The 21,812-nt window shown below is 35.1% G+C and overlaps 1 protein-coding gene across 4 annotated transcripts in view; it reads left to right on the plus strand.

The window, feature by feature from the left end:
• Nucleotides 1-21,812, plus strand: part of LOC134855667 (dynein axonemal heavy chain 6-like) — a 125,384-nt gene that overhangs the window by 50,096 nt on the left and 53,476 nt on the right. For 3 of the 4 annotated variants that reach the window (XM_063872235.1, XM_063872238.1, XM_063872236.1), the window contains 22 exons: nucleotides 266-456; nucleotides 729-930; nucleotides 1,507-1,687; nucleotides 2,143-2,293; nucleotides 3,358-3,462; nucleotides 3,639-3,738; nucleotides 5,830-6,014; nucleotides 6,261-6,511; nucleotides 8,557-8,685; nucleotides 8,876-9,069; nucleotides 9,331-9,560; nucleotides 9,890-10,104; nucleotides 10,369-10,762; nucleotides 11,036-11,183; nucleotides 15,005-15,147; nucleotides 17,272-17,475; nucleotides 17,856-18,054; nucleotides 18,579-18,651; nucleotides 19,008-19,225; nucleotides 20,979-21,110; nucleotides 21,289-21,327; nucleotides 21,620-21,745. In XM_063872235.1, the coding sequence (XP_063728305.1) occupies nucleotides 266-456; nucleotides 729-930; nucleotides 1,507-1,687; nucleotides 2,143-2,293; nucleotides 3,358-3,462; nucleotides 3,639-3,738; nucleotides 5,830-6,014; nucleotides 6,261-6,511; nucleotides 8,557-8,685; nucleotides 8,876-9,069; nucleotides 9,331-9,560; nucleotides 9,890-10,104; nucleotides 10,369-10,762; nucleotides 11,036-11,183; nucleotides 15,005-15,147; nucleotides 17,272-17,475; nucleotides 17,856-18,054; nucleotides 18,579-18,651; nucleotides 19,008-19,225; nucleotides 20,979-21,110; nucleotides 21,289-21,327; nucleotides 21,620-21,745 (3,810 nt within the window). The remainder of the gene's footprint in view (nucleotides 1-265; nucleotides 457-728; nucleotides 931-1,506; nucleotides 1,688-2,142; nucleotides 2,294-3,357; nucleotides 3,463-3,638; nucleotides 3,739-5,829; nucleotides 6,015-6,260; nucleotides 6,512-8,556; nucleotides 8,686-8,875; nucleotides 9,070-9,330; nucleotides 9,561-9,889; nucleotides 10,105-10,368; nucleotides 10,763-11,035; nucleotides 11,184-15,004; nucleotides 15,148-17,271; nucleotides 17,476-17,855; nucleotides 18,055-18,578; nucleotides 18,652-19,007; nucleotides 19,226-20,978; nucleotides 21,111-21,288; nucleotides 21,328-21,619; nucleotides 21,746-21,812) is intronic. The other variant, XM_063872237.1, reaches the window with a different exon arrangement.

Consider the following 21,812-nt stretch of genomic DNA (forward strand, 5'->3'; position numbering starts at 1 on the left):
TGTTTAATTTGCTGTTAAATTTTTACTTTGTTGAGTTTTTTAGCGATCAAAAGGATTATTTTTTAGAATAAATTGCTGGCATGAAACTTTTCATTGAAAAATCAGTTTTTTATAAAGTTTAAAAACGTTTTTTTTTTGTAAGGGAACCCCGTGGTTCAACACGGTGATTGTTTGTACGCGCATGACTGACATATGCTTACGTTGTAATGAATAAAAATATTTAAAATAAGAATGATGTTTTGGGTGATATGATATTTTGTTGTAGGTCTTCCAGCCAATGAGATCCTCCCCCAACTGCGTGAACGAGTGTCTGGGTTCAAGACCCTCATGCCCCTCATAGCCGCCCTGAGGAACCCCAACTTGAGAGAGAGACATTGGGGGTTGATCTATGACTTGGTGGGCAGTTCGAGCATCACAGAATACGCGTTCACTTTGGGGAATCTGCTGGAGACCAAGGTTGACACATTTGTGATCCTTATTGTCACAGGAATTCAATATGGTGCAATTAGACAAAAAACATAAAGATCTTCGAGTTTTTTTGCAAGATTTTTGTAAATACTGCCAAAAATTAAACGAAGCGTTTTTGGAATGTGTTCGAATTGTATTACTTTTCTTGTTATTTTGAATTCGGTTCGATTTTGTCAAGTAATTAGAAATGATATTTTCGGAAAATCAGAAAACTGACGAACTTGAGAAAATTTCTGGATAATATGTTTTTTTTTCTGCAGGCCATGATGCACAAACAAGCCATCAGTGACATCTCCACCAGAGCTACAAACGAAGCCACGCTTGAACAGATGCTGAACAAAGTAGTTGAACTCTGGGGTGCCACTGAGTTCAGACTAGTGCCACACCCTCAGCAGGGCATCATGATGCTAGCAGGGGCAGATGACATACTGACTCAATTAGAAGAGTGTCAGGTCACTATAGGTCAGTCTTGGAACCATTATTATTATAGAAGCAGTCGAATTAAACTTATGAATGGGATTCCTGGAAAGATTCGCAATTTATCAGTATAATTTTTAGTTTGTTTTGCAATTATACACAAGGACAGTTTAATTCTAGAGAACAACCGTTTGTATCTCTGTTTCTCCTGTCGAGGAAATCCGTAATTATTTGGCTCATTTTTCTGGACGATTAGTGAAAAAGGTGGTTTCGACATTCTGAATTATAGAGACCTAAATATTAACGAGTTGATTCTGAAAACAACTGATTGGCAGAATTGAAATAAGTCTAATTTCAAAAACTCTAAAGTAACAAAAAAATTGGTTTGATTTTAGAGTTTTTGAAATTAGACTTAATTCAATTCTGCCAATTAGTTGTTTTCAATTTCATCTCGCTGAACGTTGAGTAACAAAAACTCTGAAAGAAAAAAGAATTCTGTTAGACTTCTGAGTTTTTGTTACTCCGCGTTGAAATCTCTTACTTCTGTATAGGAAGTCACAATTAGCAAATTTTCATACTTATCCGGTTCTGATTTGTTTTTGATTTTCAAATACTTTCCAGGCACCATTCGTGGATCTCGATTCGTGGAGCCGATCAAGAACTCAGTCGAGGAGTGGGAAAGGAAGTTGATCCAGTTCGCGCGTGCACTGGATGAGTGGATGACATGTCAGAGGAACTGGGTGTATCTGGAACAGATATTCAACACTCCAGACATCCAGAGGCAGCTGCCCAATGAGTGGAGGTAGTTTTCATATGCAATCTGCGTCCTTTTTCGTGTGCATAATTTGGCTGTTTGGGATTAAAACATGTCCCAATACTTGATAATTACAGACTTGAAAAATACCGAAGAACTTAATGTTAATCGGCTGGGAGATAAAATTTGCAGATTACTTTAGTTTGAGTTTCAAATAAGGAACATTTTTGCGTTTCAAAAATTTAGCTTGAACATTTGCCCAGAGATGGTTAACTCTTTGTTTGAAACACAGGAATATATGATATTACTGGTATTATACTAAAATTGATTCTTGATTGGAAAATGTTACACAGTGATATCTATGGTAGAGTAGGAGCAAATCTTGGATTTTTGGATGGCTGGCTTGATTCTAGTTCCAATTCAAAGACCCTTGAGGTTGACATATATATGCTTCATATTGTCCTGATTTCCTTCTTCTTCTAGAACATTCGCTCTATTTCTAGACTGTTCTCGATGGTAGACAAGAACTTCAAGGACATCATGAGGCGCACAGAGGACAGACCGAATGCACTGCAGGCAGCCACCATTCCAGGCACAATTGAGATCCTGCAGACCAGCAACGGGAACCTGGAAAAGATACTGCAGTGTTTGGAGGTCTGAAAATTTTGCCCTTCTAAAGTTAACCATCCAGAGGCATAGCCGCGAGGTTAATTATTTAAAGTTAAAAGTTATGGTTGTCTTGCACGAGCTCACATTGTAAATTACAGCGTGTGTGCGATTTGAACCGGCAATCATTTTATTGCTGGGCACCATCACAACCGATGCGCCACAACGCTAAGTTTTATTGTTTTCAAGTTTAATTTTCCTTTTTTGACTCTAAATTGGATAATTTTCATTTGCTTATATATTCAAAAGTTACAAAATTTTCGATCCCATGATATTTTTTACAATTAATTTTCGACTGAAAAACATATTCGAACTTTAACAAGATTGCCGGTTACTGTGCACGTAAAGTCTGAAAAAATACGAAAGTTTTTTTTTCAAATTAGTGTCGCTTATTTCTGTGTGGTGTGATGAAAGGATCTGAACGAAAAAGTAGAACTTAGGCATATTTGACAGTCATCGTAAAACAAATTGAAAAAACAGTTTTTGTAGAAAAATTATTAAAAAAAACTAAAAACAATGGTTAAAAAAATTTTCAAAAAAGCATAAATAAGCTGTAGCTCTGCTCACTCGCTCGAAACTGGATAAAAAAAACAAAATTTTCTAACCGGTTTTTCTCGACACTAGGAAAATTTTTTTTGTGAATTTCTTAATGTTGTTCGAATCACGACTGGAAGGGCTTTAAAATGATATGTCATTCAACCCAGTCCGATGCTTGTTTGTGGTACCTGATTTTGCGTGAAAAAAAAAGAAAAAAGTAAAACACTCGAATACAAAATTCCTCTCTATTTTCAATGGTCAGAACAACCATTCGCAATGGCTAGATAGTGATTTCTCTGTCGGCTTATGTGCAAATCACAGTTGATTCATTATTTGTTTTTTTTTGCAATTTTCTAGCTCTGATGATAGAGCAACAACTGTATATAATTAGCCACAAAAATGTTTCTAGTAAGAGCCTCTCCTTAAGTTCCTCAAATTTAACTGCACTTCTGTTCTGATTAAATAATTTAATTCTGAATTTTAATTTCTTTATCAAAATTTACGTTTTTTGTCAGGACTACTTGGAGACTAAGCGACTGGTTTTTCCTCGCTTCTACTTCCTCAGCAATGACGAACTGCTGGATATTCTGGCGCAGTCCAAGGACCCATTCGCAGTACAGGTAATATTGAAGTGAAAAGATTTTTATTAGGGTTGTAAAATTGTTTGATTAGTAAATTGTGGTGATAGTTTTGATAATTTCAAAACGACAAGAGTTGGTTTTTGCAAAAATTTTTAATTATTTTTGATGATATCCAGAAAATAGATTTGGCAGGCTAGAAACACTTTCCTTTTTAGCCCCACTTGGTCAAGTGCTTCAGCAATGTGAAGGCCCTGGACATGACTTCATCCGCGAACAAGCAGACGTTCACAGTGTCCCAGATGATATCTGCTGAAGGTTTGAATTATTACGTTGGTGTCTGAGGCTGTTATAACGAAATTTATCAACAACTTTTCGATGGATTTTTTTTTGTTCAATCGGGCTAAACCTTTATGAGTTAATGATAATACATGAGATTACAACCATTACGAGGCCAAACTGTGCACTGGATAGGAGCACAATTTTGTGTCTGTATTTTCCTGGATTCCAGAGATAAGTTTTAAAATATGATCCAAAATCTAAGTGGATTCCACAAACAAAATTTCAGTGGATTCCGCATACATATACCTGTAACGTAAATTTTGTCGGCACATTTGTTTTGTTGCGCATTCCGCAACAAGCAAATATAGCTAGTTGTTCTGGTTTCCGCAACTGCAAGTGGATTCCGCGAAATGTAAGTGGAATCCGCAAAAGGTAAGTGAAATCCGCAAATGTAAGTGGAATCCGCAAAATTTGTTTGCGGAATCTGCAAATGTAAGCGGATTCCGCAAATTGTAAGTGGATTCCGCATTTTTGTTTGTTACTGAACTTGTATATGAACAATTAAAAGCTAGAGGTGGAATATTTGATTTATTATCTATAATTATTTTTATACGTCTACAGTTCTTTGGAACTATGAACCATCTTGAGGCACCATTTATCTGGCTGACTGCTTTCCGTATAATTGCATGCTTAGACATTTTAAATAACAGAAACTGTATAAGGAACAAAATCCGCAGACAAAAAGAGGACCAGCAATCTTGAAGTTGAGAAGTTTAATTTTGCTTGCAGCCTTTAAGAGATCGTGTTCACTGACATCTACAATAAAGTGCATTTTCACTGCAGACAGAGAACGTGTCGTTGTTGCCGAATTTGCAAACTTGTTCTCAAAAAGTTACAGTCAAAACGTTTCTGAGCTCAACTTTTTTAAAAAGTGTTCGTGAAACTACTCGATACTGAAAAAGTTTCAGTTCAACAAATCACTCGTCTAAAAAACTTGTATTTTAAGGAATCGTTTTTGGGTCGGTTAAGATCAGCAGAATTCAAAGGACTTCTACTAAAGTAATTAGAGTTTGAGGATACGAAACGTCGATATGCAATCTTTCCTACAATTTAGCATTGAAGTAGAGCTTATTGCTGAGATCTCGAAAACTAAAATCAACGAAGAAACTGCGCAAAAATCTGAATCAATCATAAGACAATCAGGTTATTTTACATGAGATCTCTACCCTGGTTAGAAAGACTACCATTACTGTTGGTAAAAACAGCTTTGAGTTGGGGCTTATCTTCAATTGGCCAACTAGCATAACTTTAGGACATCCATGTTTGTATAACTTTACGACATCCATGTTTGGCCGACCAACCTCAATTTTTTTTGGGGGGAGGGGGAGAACGCGCGCCGAAAAAAACGTAATTTTTTGGTCAAAATTTTCCAAAAAGTGCCCAAAAAGACCATTTTTTGCCTGATTTTTGAAAAATTTGCCTGGAGGAAATAGGATCACCATAGTATTTTTCGAGAGCTTATACAATCAAATTAATCGACCTAAAAAAAGGTCCGCAAAATTTTTAAAAATTTTCGAAAAACTGCCCCCTAAAAAAATTTCTGCGCACTTCACTGCCAACATGTTAACCAGTTTAATATGATTGGAGTTATGACAAAAGGCGTTTGAGTAATTACTCTCTCTTCTGCTATTCTCACAGCGACCATACAGAACTATATAAAAAATAGATGAACTGAAGTTTCTTTAATCATTAAACCGAACATCAGGTAACGAAACAAAGATCAGCGTCGACCCACAACATCTAGCATTCAATGTCGAACATACCATACAAACTATGCATAATTGCAATCAGTAATTTAGTATATCACTACCCCTAGTCGACAAAATCCGGATAATATAATAGAAATAGACTGACCGAGTTTTTTTCCAGCCGAAGTATAAACCAACCGAACCAGTGTAAAAAAAGTATAAACCCACCGAAAAAGCGGAGAGTGCTCAATCCAGCCGAAAAGTTACGCTATATGATCGAATTGTGCATGATTTTTTAAACTGTTATATAATTTTTACATAACTCTTATATAAAAATTACGTATTTTTGGCTGGTTTCTATACCACCCTTTTTCCTTAGGCGAAGTGTTGAACCTGACCAAGTCCATCCGAGTGCGTGGGGCAGTGGAGACGTGGCTGGGAAGTGTGGAGAGTGGCATGTTGGAGGCTGTGAGGAAACACACCAGACAGGGACTCAAAGGCTATGGGGAGATGGAACTCACTCAGTGGGTGGTCAAGAACCCCGGACAGGTCGTACTTGCTGTGGTAAGTTTTTTACTTATTTTTTAGTTGCAAGCTGTCCATCATTTTTGCTGGAAATTTTTCGATTTGTACTTTATCGATAATCTTCATCTAAAAATTACTCGTGGTACCGTAAAAATTGCAGCAATTTTTTTTAAAAGTGTGAAGGAGGCCTTGAAAAATCAAATTACTTGCCGGTGAAAAAACGTAGAAACCAGTATTTTAAATTGATTTCCGTTCTGTAGTAATTGTAGAGCATATCATGTTTAGTTCCAACTGTTGTTCTGCAACGCGGTCGAAGAGTCTCTCAACTCCCCCGCCCCCCAGACGGCCCTGAATGTCTACTGCAGCACCCTAGTGGACCAGCTGACTCAATTGACCCAACTAGTGTCCCAGCCTCTGTCCATACATCACAGATTTGCAATTGAGGCTCTGTTGACTGTGTCTGTACACTCGAGGGATATTCTGCATGGCTTGATCAAGGGAGGAGTGAGCAACGTGAATGAATTTGACTGGACTAGGTGAGAATGTTTGTTTTTGAACGTTTTGTTGTTCCTCCAAGTTCAGCGAAATATGAAAACAATATGCTTTTTTCGGCGAAACCAACAGATGTTTAGTGCCCTTGCGACAACCATGGGTATTGCAACCGAGTAATAGAGTTTTTGCCCCTAAATAACTTTGTTCCCGTTATGTTCAATTTAGGAATTTACAATTTCTAAGTTTCTTGTAATGTACCACCTACATCTTACATGTAGTATTTAATCAGCGATTGTAATTGATTTTTAAGTATTACTGCAAGTCTTGTGATTGTTTTTTTTTTGAAAAAATTTCGGATTTTTTCAATTTATTGGATGTCGGCCTTACTTATGTCAGTTTATTTATCGAACGTTTTTTTCTACAAGTTTTAGTAAAGTTCGGTATTTTATAAAGACTCAATTTTGACAATTCATGTTCATAAGCGTAAAATCAACTTCTCAGACACTTTTCTACATTGGCAAGCTTGCGAGCGTTGGTGTATTAGTACGAACCTTCTTTTTTTCCCTCACCTAACTTGTTCATTAAATGTTTTCACTTATTTGATGGTAATTTTGCTATAATTACGATCTGTAGCATTGGAAATTTCATAGCATCTGTTGTTCGCTTTATTTGTGGAATGTGTTTGTAATTTAATAAGCGTTGGTGGCTGAGTGGCTAATGCGTGAGACTCATAATCTCTACGTCGGAGATCGAATCCGAGACGTAGCCGAATTTTCACTATTGCAAGACATTTTTCTTTTTTTTGTTATTGCGCTTTATAGAGCTGCGTTTATTCAGGTTCCCGCTAGTGTTTGCAAAGCACAGCTTTGCCTCTGAAAAACAAATTGAAAACAATAAGTTTAAACGATAAAATATATAATTTTTTTTCTTTTCACAGAAATAACTGTGAAGCGTAGCCGAATTTTCACTATTGCAAGACATATTTCTTCTTTTTGTTATTGCGCTTTATAGAGCTGCGTTTTTTCGTGTTCCCGCTAGTGTTTGCAAAACACAGCTTCGCCTCTGTAAAACAAATTGAAAACAATAAGTTAAAACGATAAAATATATAATTTTTTTTCTTTTCACAGAAATAGATTTGTGCTTACTTTTACTCGCTATTGCTTGAGTGGCATGCTATGTTATCGATGTTTTTATAGTGAAGATAATCTTCGGGTTAACAACTACTTTAACATAATCATTTGAATCGTTATACCTTTGGTTCATATAAAATCAAAAATCAGATGATAATTCGCGCATGTGGTGAAGAGCTTACGCATATTCCTATAAAGACAAAGGTCATTGGTTCGAATATGGCCAGTAAATGTTTTTTTTTCGAAACGGAAAATTGTATGCGCGTCAAAAAATATTTGTCAGACTTTAGTTTGTCTGCTTGCATGTTAGTCATTTTTGTTTAAATTAATAACCATTTCATTGTATTCCGGTTTTGAGCAAGTAATTGAGTTCCGAGAAGTTTTGCCGAAAAACTTTGGAAGTTGTTTTCTGTATAAAATTAAGGAGTGTTCCAAGTATTTGGTGCAGTGGTTTTACCCATACTTGAGACGACAAATCCTGGAAGTTCGATTCCACTCGGGATTTAATTTTTTTTTTGTGGAAATTTAAAATTTTTGATTATTTTAGATTATTTTGTTAAGTTTTTAATGGTGCACGTATATTTGTTCCAGGAATCATTCGTTTCTTTTTGCAGTTTTAATATCTTTTTTGACAATAATTTTTTTTAAAAAACCTCCTCATTTTTTGATTTGTTTTTTTTGTTTGCTTGTAATTATAGTCGTTAATTTCCTTATCGCAAATGGTGCGAAGCTCAGGTTTGCCTGTGTCATAGCTCAAACTAAGTTTTTAAAAAAAAAATTGTTGCCTTGAAAATACCAGAAGTTTATCAAAGCTCAGTCTAGATTTAGATGTCGATATCAATCTATAGCTCATCAAGTCATCTGACGATGTTTGTGAAAAATTTTCTCTCCAATAGTTGAGCTAAAATTAACATCAAGTCGCAAATTTAATGAATTAAAAAAATTTTCTCTCCTTCAAGACAAATAAAGGTTGCCTGGGACGACAACATGCATGTGATTCTGATCAGACATGGGGTGGCCTGTTTTAACTATGGTGACGAATACCTCGGATGCTCCCCCAGATTAGTCATCACTCCACTCACAGACAGGTAAATCATCAACATAGCAAAATAAGGTTGTTATAACTGACCGATTTGAACTAGTTTCTCAGTATCATTTAACCTTGAATCATGAAGTAAAAAAAGCGTGTTTTTCTATGGTTTTTTTTTTCAGTTGCTTTAATGTTCTCAATTTTTTTCTGCGATTTTCTTCAATTCTTCACTGCTTAGCTTATCTTAGGTGTTACATGACATTGACCAGTGCCCTTCACATGCACCTCGGTGGATCTCCTGCAGGTCCAGCTGGAACCGGAAAGACGGAGACTGTGAAGGACCTCGCTAAGACCATTGGCAAATTCTGTGTCGTCTTCAACTGCTCCGAAAGTCTTGACTACAAAATGATGGGCAAATTCTTCAGTGGAATCGCCCAATCAGGTACGGAGATATACCAGAATAAGCAGTACACTTTATGGTTGTATGGACTTCAACACGTATAATGCACTTATTTTTGAAAATCAGTTAACAACAATAGAAAAAAGTTGTCTTTTAAAATTTGTGTGAATCTAAGTATTAGGTTATAACTCCTATCATAACAGTAGTTTAATGAGACTTTGTACAAATGGACGATCCGGTTTTTAGGTTGCATGTCATATTTTATTCTAAAAATGTACCCCCTTCACTTATATATAACCTTAGGTTCCTGGGTGTGCTTTGACGAATTCAACCGAATTGACATCGAAGTGCTAAGTGTGATTGCACAACAGATTCAAAGTATCAAATCGGCTAAGTCTGTTTCGGCTTCGAGGCTGGTGTTTGAGGGGAAGGATATTAAACTGAACTTGACTTGTGGATATTTCATCACTATGAATCCGACGTATGCTGGAAGGGTGGAGTTGCCGGACAATTTAAAGAGCTTGTTCAGACAGGTTGGAAATCCTAACAATATTGCATTTGGGTAAATTGCTGGTAACTAAAAATTAAAAAACGATATAATTTCTGTAGCCATCGTAACACCGAAATAGACAAAAGAAATTTATCAAAATACTTTAATAGTAAAGGTTTTTCCAAACCAAAGGACCTTTATTGTTTCATTATTTGTTTCTTGTACATTCGAAAACTCGACGCAACACGGGAATTACTAGTATCTTTCTTCGCTTGACAAGTATTCATCTAATTACTTTCATTGAAGAAATTTTTTTATGTATATGTAAAAACACTTACTTTTAGTGTTTTTGTATAAGTTCTAACATCGCAGGTTGCAATGATGGTTCCGGACTACGCCCTGATAGCCGAAATCATCCTGTTCTCTGCCGGATTCTCCACTGCCAAACCCCTCTCTACCAAGATAGTCAACCTGTACCAACTGGCAAGCAGACAACTGTCCCAACAAGACCACTATGACTTTGGAATGAGAGCCATTAAGAGCGTGTTGGTCATGGCCGGGCAGAGAAAGAGCAACATGATTATATCGTGAGTCAAAAGTTTTCGTTTTTTTCTCTTTTTGGAATAAATTCAGTTGTTTCAGAAAATGTGTTCAACCAACGAAGAAGTTTTGTTTGAGATTTTTTTAATCAATGATTTTGAAAATAGTCGTGCTATTTGGAAATTTTATAGCAATCGCAATTTTTTGCTCTCGCGCCTTTTTTTTCACATTTACAAAATATAGAAAGCGGCTGCTTAGATGATTTTTGGCTTATGAAGTTACTTCTGCAAAACAATTTGTTTTTTTTTCAGGAAAAACGTTGCCAAATTCACGAAAGAAGAGGAATCTCTAATTCTTATTTCATCGCTGCAAGACGCAAACTTGCCCAAATTCATAGCCGAAGACGTCTCACTATTCGAAGGCATCCTTGCTGATCTTTTCCCAGGGGTCATGACCCCTCAATCCAACGAGGTCGTTCTTCAGAAGGCCATCAATTTGGCCATAATGGACTTAAATGTAACAAGTTGGAACTCGCAAAGAGAAAAGGTGGTCCAATTGTACTCTCAACTGTTAGTCAGACATGGAGTTATGCTGGTGGGTCCAACTTCCGGGGGAAAAACTGTTGTCAGGAATATTCTGCAAAAGGCACTGTATTATTTGCCCGCTTTGGATAAAGATTGCGATGAGTATGAGTTGCATAATAAGGTAAGAGGTCATTTTTTCTTTATAAGTGTTTATTTTATGGAATTGACTAATGAGCAAGTGGCATAATCGAGTGTTTTATGATGTTTTTTTTCAAAACAACCCTAAAAAAACGCTATTTAAATTTGTATCAAAATTTTTTGTTTTGCTCTAAGCAGCGATTTTAATTATGCGCAATTAATATTCGATGCTTCTCTAACGTCAAAAAGTTATGTTTCATAATTTGATACCGATAAATCTCACAATTTTTCCTCAATTTTTTTTGTATTTTTTCAGCATCTGCGTCGCAAGGGTCGTTGTGACACTGTGTCAATCAACCCCAAGTGTATTACGATGGGAGAACTGTACGGGGAAATCAATGTGAACACACTTGAATGGCACGACGGAGTGCTCGCCACACATGTGCGCAAATTCGTATCCGGAGGTAAAGAAGTTGTTAACTAATTCGAACAGTATTTTTCCTACCTTTGAAGAAAGGATGGAACTATTGCGCTCGGTGTGTTTTTTTCTTTTTTTCTTCCATTAAGTCTCGACTTTTTGACTAGCCTTTTTTAACAGATTTTTGATACCATCTAAAAGGTATAATTGTTGCAGAAACATTTTTTCTAAAATTGCATAAGCAACAAACTCGAACTTTCTGTTTAAACCTTCCTGCTATGCATCGAAGTATTCCGAAAACACGCGACATTGGTAAACTGCCTTGATGAAAGAACCAAAAACCACTAACTCTCATTTACGTTTTGAATAAGTAAATGCAGGAAATATAAATACCGAACAATATTTTTCTTTTTTTCAGAAGCCTAGACTGAAATATATTCAGATTGAAATAGAAACAAATGTGATCTGAAAAAAAAACAACACTAGCGTAAATGAAAAACTTCAAAAAAACGTTCGAAAATCAATTCCACGACAATTCAAAAACTTGAAAAAATTTTTTTAGTTCAAAAATTAGATCGCTAAAAAAACGAATGCAACTAAAAAACAAGAAAAAGAAGTAGACACTGTTTTCGAAAAATCAAATGGTTTGAACAGAGATTAAGCCAAAAAACGCCGATTTTCATTTCCAAAAAAAAGATCGATCAGGCAAGAACAAGTTGACCGAAAAAAAAACTATTTACCAAAAATCAAACAAAAAAAATTACCAAATATTAAAGGAAAAAATGTGCCATTGAACTATTCGTAGAAAAGATGTCGCCCAAAAACAGATCAGAATTACAATTTACAAAAGTTAATACAATTTCTATTAAGCAAACAGAAAAAGGAAAAATAATAAATTTGTCTAGCAATTCTGAAAAAATTTATCAAAAAATTTGAAATTAAAAATTTCTGATTTGATAGCACTTGAAGCTTGCTTGGTTTCTATTTTTATTTTTTCTAACACAATAAAAGTGGAGGAACAAAATTTTAGCCGACAGCCACCCTATTTGATTTTTTAAAACGATGAACTCGACTAGCAATTTTAATTTAAATTATCAAAAGTTTTGAATTTAAATAAATCCGATTTGCTAGCAATTCAGGCTTGCTTAGTTCTGGTGGTTCAATTGAAACAGCTAGTTTTCAAAACAATATGAGCTAAAATTCAATGAGAGCAATTTTTTAATTGTTGTAGAAAAACTTAACTGAAAAATGAACCAGAAAAAAATTATGATAAAAACAGCTGATTGAACAAACAAAAGCATAAAGAATAAAACCAAAGTTTTTGTGCAAACTGAAATCAAAAACGAAAAAATAATAATTTTTTCTAAAATTTTTTTAAAAAAAAATCGAAAATTTTTTTAAAAAGTTTTCAGTTTTATTAGGAAGGGTCTGGGAAAGTGTTTAAAATTTGTTTAAAACATTTTGTAAGGCGTTAACCAATCTTATAAAAACCAATAAAAGTAATTTTAAAAAATGATTCGGAAAATGAGCTGAAAAAATTAAAGCTAACACCCAAGTGCCGAAAAACTACCGGCAAAATTTTTAAAGGAACTCATAACAGGCATACAAGGCCCATGCCTAACATGCACATGCCACATCGCATCTGTCTGTACATCTGTGCAGTAAGACATGTGGTATTGCACGTGCGAATTCTGTGGACAACGTTGTTTATAGGAAACAAATTTAGTGCCCGGTTGCAATACCTTTGTCTGTGCAAGGGTAAACATGGCTAAATCGGGAGAATTCACGGGCAATATTTTTCGTTTTAATAAAAATAAGAGTGGCTTATTCCTGCTTAAAAATTGTGTCAATTTGATTTGAACCAAGCTAATTGGAACTATCTATACGTTGCTAGCTGTGAGCAGCATAGTTTTGTACTTTAAATAGTCAGTGAGGGGCAGTCGGAACTTTCAGATTTTTGCATTTGATCTCGCTAGAACTCCATGATCTGCTGGCTTCTTCAAGGTTATCATTTTCAGAGAAATACTAAAAGCATCCTTGCATTTGTATGCCAAATGCAATTTTTTGGCCCGACGAACATTTTCCAGATTTTGTCGGCTTTGTTCTCGAAAGTTTTCTCTTTATTTTTAGTTTTTTTTTCGTTTTAATTCTGTAACTCTCCTATTGTTTCACAGCTGCTGGCTACGTTTTTAGTTTGCGCTTGTTTATTTTGGCTTAATTGTACTATCTTAAAAAAGATAATGGGACAATCTATTTAAAAACGTTTCCATTCTAACCATGAGAAATCGTTGATTCCAAAATTGTAATACCGCAACAACCCAAACAAAACTCAACCCGTAAGAGTAGACACCCCTCAAATTTGAAGTAAAGTGGCAACTAGCCTGGTTTGAAAATTTACTTTAAATTTAATAATTTGGCATTGCGGCGATAACCGGTTCTAAGTTTCATATAAATTTTTACCCTCCAATGGCAAGCCTGAAACACGTTGGTTTGTTTGTATCTGTGAATTGATTGCAAATTGTTTTTGTTGCGAGTTGTGATATTACGAAAATTTGTACAAAGTATAGTTTTTTGAATTATAAAAAAAACTTAGTTTTGATTTTTCTATGAATTGAGTTTGTAGTCTAGTTTTTGGTTACTGAAAATAAAGATGCATCTCGGTAAATTCAAATCCAAACAATTAACCAAAAAGTTGGCTTTTGTCGTATGAAAAAGTAATTCAATAAAGTTGATAAATGCTTATTCAAAAGAAATTAGGAAGGGTAGTACAAAAATGATCTTTTTTCGTGTTGACAAAGTTTCTGTAATTTTGGCTTTGATTTTTTGCATGAATAGTTTTTTTGATTAGCAGGCGTTATCAAATTAGAGCTAAAACTTTTTCACCAACAAACTTTTTATGTGTATGTCTGCATTTTGATTTTCCACCGTTCTATTCGAAATTTTTTTTATTGGTTGTAAACCAACTCTGATTTTTTATACTTCCCTTTTTGTTTCGTTTTTCTCCTATTATCAGTAAAGCTTAACAAATTTCAAAATTGGCTGATCTTAAATTGGTTTTGCTGCTTTTTTCTTTGTTTGTGTTCTGGTGTTATGTGGAACTTGAAAACTTTATTTTAAAATTTTCGAAGATCTAATTTTATTACACGAGTTTTTAATTTTGTTTAGCTCAAAATTTATTATGAAAAAATTTTTTGGCTCGTCTACCAAAATTTTGTCGCTACGAAACTTAAACTTTATTTTAACACTGGCCATTGTTGAGTAATTTTCTCTCGAGTCGAGAAAAATATTTTAATATTTTCGAAGATCTAATTTCATTACACGGTTTTTTCCGTTTAATCGTTTTGCTAAATTTTTTTTTGTCGGCTAACTTGTCCTGCTTTTTTTCAAAAGTTGTGCAAAACTCCGTTTTGCCTCCACTTTGTTTAAAAATCCATCCTTTTTTTTGTGGTTTTTTTGCTAACGAAGTTTTTCTTGCATGTTGCAGAAAAACAATCTTTTATTTTGGATCCGGATATGTTTTAATGAACTTCCCAATTGCCTTTGAACTTCCCAATTTTTCCTTTATACGCTATTGTGTCGATTTTCGAAAAAGACGGCGAATGATTATTTGTCCTCGTTTTTTTTTCCTCGTGCCAAGTAATGAGGATTTGATTAGCGGCAATTTGGACATTTGGGAAAATTGTTGCGCGCTGTTTAATACTGCTCGGAAATCTTTCCAAATTGAATTGAGGTCAGCTATTTGGTGTTATTAACAAGTTATCTGATGCTAATTATATATTTTGTACTTAACATAGGCGTTGGGTGGAAGTTTCACTGTTTTCTTACACCAAAAAGAAAGTATTTCGTTAAAGACGTTGAATTCACTAGGAGAGGATGGCAAGTCATCGGAAGTTGGTCTCGGGAGTAGAAGCAGATCTGCTGCTGGTGGAGATGACTCATCAAACACAGACTGGAAATGGCTAATTCTTGACGGACCCGTAGATACACTGTGGGTGGAGAATCTAAACACGGTATGGCTTTTCGATCATTTTTTCAAAGGCCTGCAAAAAATATTTGTTTCTAAGTCATTTTTTCAAAGGCTTCCTCTCAAAGGCCTAAAGTTTTTCAAAGGAAAACTTCGCCATTCCTTGCAGCCTGCAAGTCATCGTTTTTATTTCTCTTTCGAATTTTTATCCCTGAGTCATGTTACCTTTATGTGTAAAATTGTGGTTTCTTGTGAATTTTTCCTTAGAAAACGAAATGGTTAGATTCAATTTTAAAGGAGCATGATATCGAAACAGGAATGGTTAGAAATTCTGAAGATTTGTAGAACTAACTACTAATAACTTCGCTGAAAAAATATTATTTTGATTTAATCAAAATTATTTTCAGGGAATTGAGAACTAAGTTGTTCTGTGCATGTGATATGAAATCTACTTTGAATTTCATGATAGTTTTGTTCTGTCGGTTAAAGACATCTTTGGAATTATCAGTAGCCTGACCTTAAGTAGCTCCATATTAAGCTAATACATTTAATAGACATATGTTTAATTTCTGAACAGTTGCCAGTCAGTTTCAACTGTTTAAATGAACTATTGAAGGGCATTCACCTTCGATTAAGGTTGAGCGATCTAATTGGAGTTCACAGGGGGTTTGAGCAAAGAAATAAGAACTAGCCAATCAGATCTAAGAAAGGTTCATTGTGACCCCTATCATTCTGACAAGACCCCCTACAAATGATGAATAAACTCTTAAAACTGCATCAGCAAAGTTTTAATGTCAATGTATGTTATATACATGTTAACGAGAAAATACTTCAAGGGTGCTTGTTTTCAGATTTCGTTAAGACTTCGAGAAAAAAAAACGTGCTACTTTTTATATCAGTTCGTGCCCAACACAATCTTAGCTGGGTGAAGCCCAATCTTAGTTGTCTGCAGGTGAAGCAACAAACCTCAGCCCAGAAAAAAAAACAATAAAGTGCCTTTAATTATTAAGCAGGGGCACAGCATTGGTTATTTGTGAAGAGCTGAATTGATCGATTGATTGTCTTTTCCCTCGCGAATAAATTGTCTTAACTTTTTATAGAGTTTATAGAACACCATATTTTACATGGAACCTTTTTGTCTTGTGTTGAAACCTATAATTTGGTTCGGCATAGCCTGAAATTGTATTCTTCCGACGAGTTAAGCCAAGTGCCAATGGAGAAATTATTTAGATCGTGTCGTTTCGTTTTTTTTTTTGCTGTAAAAGTTTTTGTCTTAAAATTTGATCCAGCTTAAATTTGATTTTTTTTTGTGGTTTGAATTTCGATTTTTTTCAAGTGAATTTCAAATACATTTGCTAAAATGCTCTTCAAATACAAAAGTCCAAATGAGAATAACTTAAAATTTCCAACGTAGATTTTAATTTTAGATATCCCAGTATAAATAAAAAAAACCTATTGGACCAATTTGCTCTAATTGGATTAATTTTATGAAAAATTTGTCGATCATTAAAGATTCTTGAAATAAAATGCATCTAAGATTCTTTGTTATGTATTTGTCTTCAAAATTCAACGTTCAAAACAGTCTTCAAGTTTTTTTTCGGTTCTTTGAGTTCATTGACGCTTCATCGACTTTCTGTTCGCTGTGTTTATTTGGTTCGGAAACGTTTCAAAATGAAGTAAAAAAAATTAGTTAAGTTCCAATCAAAATATAAACCAAAGGAGATTTGCTCGGTTATTTAAACTGATGTAAGAGCTAAACCTAGAACCAAAAATCAAATGAGATTCGTTTGACTGAATAAATATGAGAGTAAGTTACGCATTCTAATGACAAGTTTGTAGATTCCAATACAGAACGCACAAGCTTTTGTTAGTGAATCCCGCATACGCTGAATCCATTTACAAAACTGCTAGCAGATTCCTCTTAAAAGAAATTTAGGATCCCGCGCCAGTTCCACCAATGTTTAAGTATTAGACTGTTGTTTCCCTTCCAAAAAAAATCAAAGGAAAGAAGGTTTTGTTTTGGAATCAGCAACAAAACCTTCGCTTCTCTGTTTTGGGATCCACGCTTCCACTGACAAAATAGCTATTGGACACGTACAACAATATTTGCCTTGTTGTACTATTACCTTAATAATGTGGATTCGGGACCATATGTTTCATTTTCATTCAGGTTCTGGATGATTCCAAAGTGCTTTGTCTGGCCAACGGAGAGAGAATCAGTCTGACTCCAGATTTGAGACTCATGTTCGAAGTAGACAATCTGTCTCAGGCTAGTCCAGCTACCATCTCCAGATGTGCCATGGTATACATGGATCCAGTTGATTTGGGATGGAGACCGTATGTGTCGACTTGGCTGAAAAAGTTGCCCAAACAGGTATCATTTTGTCAAATATCTTCCTTATTTTTGCGCCCAATCGCTCCTAAAAGGGGGCGATTACACACATTTTGAAGAACGTTACTTGACGATCAAAGATACAATGATAAGAAGAAAAAAAGAAAAATGGTGAAAAAGGCGTTTAATGCCTGATCTGCAAGGTCTAAATGGATTTGAAGTCTTTTTTTTGCGCACTGCAGAAATAAACTAATAGCATAACACATAAATCACCCGCTTTCAGGTTTGATTTGCGTGGTTTGTGTTATCAGACATCAGCAAATATGTTTTTGCACACAGCTTGAAGAGCAAAATGTTAACATGAATTAGAGGCCACTTTGGCACTGGCTTGTACAACTGATTGATCATGAGGCACTTTTTAGTTTCCCCCCAAAGGCCAAGAATTCCTGGACGGGATGTTCGACCACTTTTTGGAAGCAGGACTGAAGTTTGTCAAGTCCCACTCGAGTGAACAGCATGTGAAGGCGCCTGAGCTGAGTATGGTGAAGACACTTTGCACTCTGCTAGAGGCATACATTGAGTTCCTCAAGTACAACGGAGGCTTCGGATTCGCACCAAATGGTAAGCCTTGTCTGGAAAGTCTGTCCTCTCTGACTATTAACTATAATAAATTGTTTTCGGCCAGTTCCATTTTGGTTAGTTAGTTAAATACGTTGCACCATTGGACCTACAGGTCCATTCACAGGTGTTTCATTTCTAATGACTACTAACGATGAATCGCTTGTGTATATACTTGTGATTGACCAGAGAAGCTTATTTTCTCTTTCTTTCTATCGTGCAAAGCAACAGTTCTTATCATTGTTAGAAAGATCAACTGAGTTTGCCTCAACGTTATTTATCTGCTTCATAGTTGTTAGAAACACTTCGCACTAATATAGAATCCGTCCTTCTGCATGAAGAACCGTTTGATGGCTAAAATTTCTTGAGTGACTTTCATAACTGCCGTCAAATCAAAAGTGAACATTTGTCTTCGAAGTTGGGTTTTTTTATTCTCATTTATCCGGATAAAGGGTCCAGTCGTGGAATTTCCTGGAATTGTGTTAGTTCAAATATCAGTACAATAATCTATCTACATGTGCTTTCAGACGAGGAGGAAGAAGCGAATGAAGAACAGTCACGTGTCTCCCTCACTGGAAAAGCCAAGAAGACTTCCAAAAAGTGAGGATAAAGTTTTCATTCGAAACATCAAGAAAAAGTTTATACTGGAGACTATTTTTTTCTTGATGATAGAAGTTTTATTGAAAGAGGGTTTCTGTTAGAGTTTTTCGAAAAGCTGAATAGCTAAATAATTATTCTCATAACTCAGAATATAAACATTATTTATCTATTGTCTTCATATTTTTTCTTCATGTTTTTTATCATGTTTTTTTATTTGTCTTCATGTTTTTTGATTTTTTTTGAAGATCAAAGTAACTTCAGAGCTCTCAATGTTTTAAAATAATTTAAAAATTCTAAATTATTTTTTTTCAGCTTTTTGAATTTTAGAAGTACTATAAGTACTATTTTTTTTTCAGAAGCAACTCTGGCAAATGGTACCTCGAAAAATACCCGGACAACCTGGAACCACTCTTGTCCAAACTGTTCGTGTTCTGCTTCACCTGGGCTCTGGGGGGCAACTTCAGGAGGGTGGACGATGCAGAGGAAGTGGGTGGGGGAGATGGAAGTGTGAATGATGTGGGATATGAGTTTGATAACTTCGTGAGGGAGTTATTCGAGTGTGAACCACCTTATGGTAGGTTGTTGTTTTTACGCCAAAAAAGATTTTAAAAAATAAGAAGAGCGCATGGTGTATGTTCATACTATTGTAATATTTTAAAAAATAACTTTTTTGGGAGCACATGAAGCATAGCATGTTCATACTACTGTAATATTCAAAAAATTAACTTTTGGAGACAAAATTAACATTCTCCGACATGCTGTTTTGCAATGCGTGTGATAACTTATTTCCATCTGTTTCGATTACTTTTTCCGCCGGGATACAAAACTTAACAGAGGTTCGCAACGCTTGCGATACAGCAAAAAAATAGCATTGCCAGATGGAACGGAAACCACTATGCCGACAAAATTATTGAAAAAAAAATTCTACATCTACAAAAATTTCCCCATTGCTTGCCCCGAAAAAAGTTCAATTGGACGAAAAACTGTAGAAAAATACAATCATCCATTTTAGTTAGCATTCAGAATCATTTACCGAGCGGCAACTAAGCCGAGAATACTTCAATAGACGCCCATTGAGCCCAAAACAAAGTTTTTACGCCTCACTCCTGAAACACAAAAGTATAAAACTCTATTTTTGCCTTTCAAATTATCATTAGCTTTATCAGCAGAAACCATTCATGTGATAAAATGAAATTGTACGAAATCAGAATTGGCAAACTTACAAATTCCAGAACGACTTCTCTAAGTTACTGTAAACAAGTCTGAAATTGGATTAAAAGTACATGCTTTGGAAAATCAGCGGACGAAATAAACAGATAAGTGATAGTCGGACAATTCAATTTTCCCCAAAAAAATGAAATTCCTCAAATTGAACAAATCTATATACTTTTCGGACAGGATTCAAACCCCAAACTTTTGGAAAGGCCCGCGCTTTGCCCATAGGCCGTGTGAAAGTGGCTGTAAGTTATTGAGGTTTCATAGTAAAGCAGTTCGATATCTTAAAGTATTCTAAGAAAAAGTGTTAAATGAAAAAAATCTAAATCCCTTTTACATGTACACTAGCTATCGCAACTTAAATTATTTACGTGGAATATAAATGCATGGTCTCTTTGGTGGGTAGATGCTATTTTTTTATCAAAAAAATTACTTATAATTGCTTCTAAACTATTTCAGCTTGAACATGTATTTGTGCTCAATACACCCCGCAATTTAAGCTGGATTCAATATGTATTTCAGGGATGTAATCCCAAATTTGGCATGCTTATTTCATATTTTTTTTTGATTTAAAGGTGGTGATTAGCTAAAACTGGTTAGCATACGTTTTCTACAGTTCTGACATGTTTTGAACCCACGCTACTTTGTCTTCGCGTGTGTTTTAGTTAGTTTTATTTGTTTTTGCCTTGTTCATCAGCAATCATCAAAATAGATCGAATGACTTAACATATTAAAGCCTTTACAGCCTTGATGCGAACGAAGCTTGAATTTTTCTCAAAAGTTGTGTCAATATCGAAAAAACCGCTTTCAAACTTCTGCTTTTAGTCTAATTTCGAATTTAGAGGACATAGTAAGCTTTAAAATACATTTTAAGTTTAAATATAACTTTTGAATTTTCGTTTTTCAATTTTGTTACGAAATGCAGTAAAAAATTTTGTTCACTGAAGCCAGCTTTTTTTTATGCTAAGTTTTATATCTTCCTAAGCGCATTGAAAAAAAAATTCATAACTGTTGTCAGAACCTTTTGTGCTACTTGCATAGAAACCGGCTATCCTTATTTATTTAAACTCTAGGATTCTCTATGAATAAGTCTCATCGCTGGTTTCTTTCAGGTGTGCGTCTTCCCTCTGGCAACCAGACAGTGTACGCCTACTTCATCGACATCATCAACGGGGGCTTTGTGCTGTGGAACAAACTAGTCCCATCCACTAAGTATCTGGTCGAGAAAGGAATCGGACCTGTTGGTAAGCTAATTGTTACGATTTACATCTTTTGAGACGCATACTTTTTTGTTGGTGTTCTCTATTGGAGACGATATTCGGAAATTTTCAAAAAACACACAAAAGAAGACTTAGTTTAGTTTAACACTGAATTTTATTTAAAAAAGTTTTTATGAATATTAAATAGTTTTGTCTTATGCAGAAGACCGACCTGTTAAGAAAAGGTCCAAAAGCGGGAAAGGTTGGTGAAATTTTGTATTTATCTTAGCAAGTAGCTCTTTCATCAATTGTCAGTTCAACTGTGTAATGCTCTCTCATTGACTGAAATTCCTCATTTAATTATCACCATTGAAGCATAAACTTATTTTCAAACAAAAAAAAACATTTTAGCGAGTATTTTTTCATGGTAGACATCATTATATTGATGATGAAAAATCTTAGTGCTAGAAGTTTGAGCCATGCTTCATCTATCATATCTGTTGAATACGTCATCTTAAATGTTGATTTTATTTTTAATTTCTCGTAAAATACAGGTCAATCTGGCGGAAATAATAACCAGCAGACGGAGGCGATCGAGTTGGTCCCCACTGTAGATTCAGTGAGATACTCATTCTTGACAGTTCTTCTTACACTCTACAAAAACCCAATACTTCTCACAGGTTGGCTTAGTGTAATAAACATGCTGCGTTTTTTGATGTGACCTATTGTGGCTAACCTTAACTGGCT

The sequence above is a fragment of the Symsagittifera roscoffensis genome, chromosome 10 (genome assembly GCF_963678635.1).
Source record: "Symsagittifera roscoffensis chromosome 10, txSymRosc1.1, whole genome shotgun sequence".
NCBI classification, from domain to species: domain Eukaryota; kingdom Metazoa; phylum Xenacoelomorpha; order Acoela; family Convolutidae; genus Symsagittifera; species Symsagittifera roscoffensis.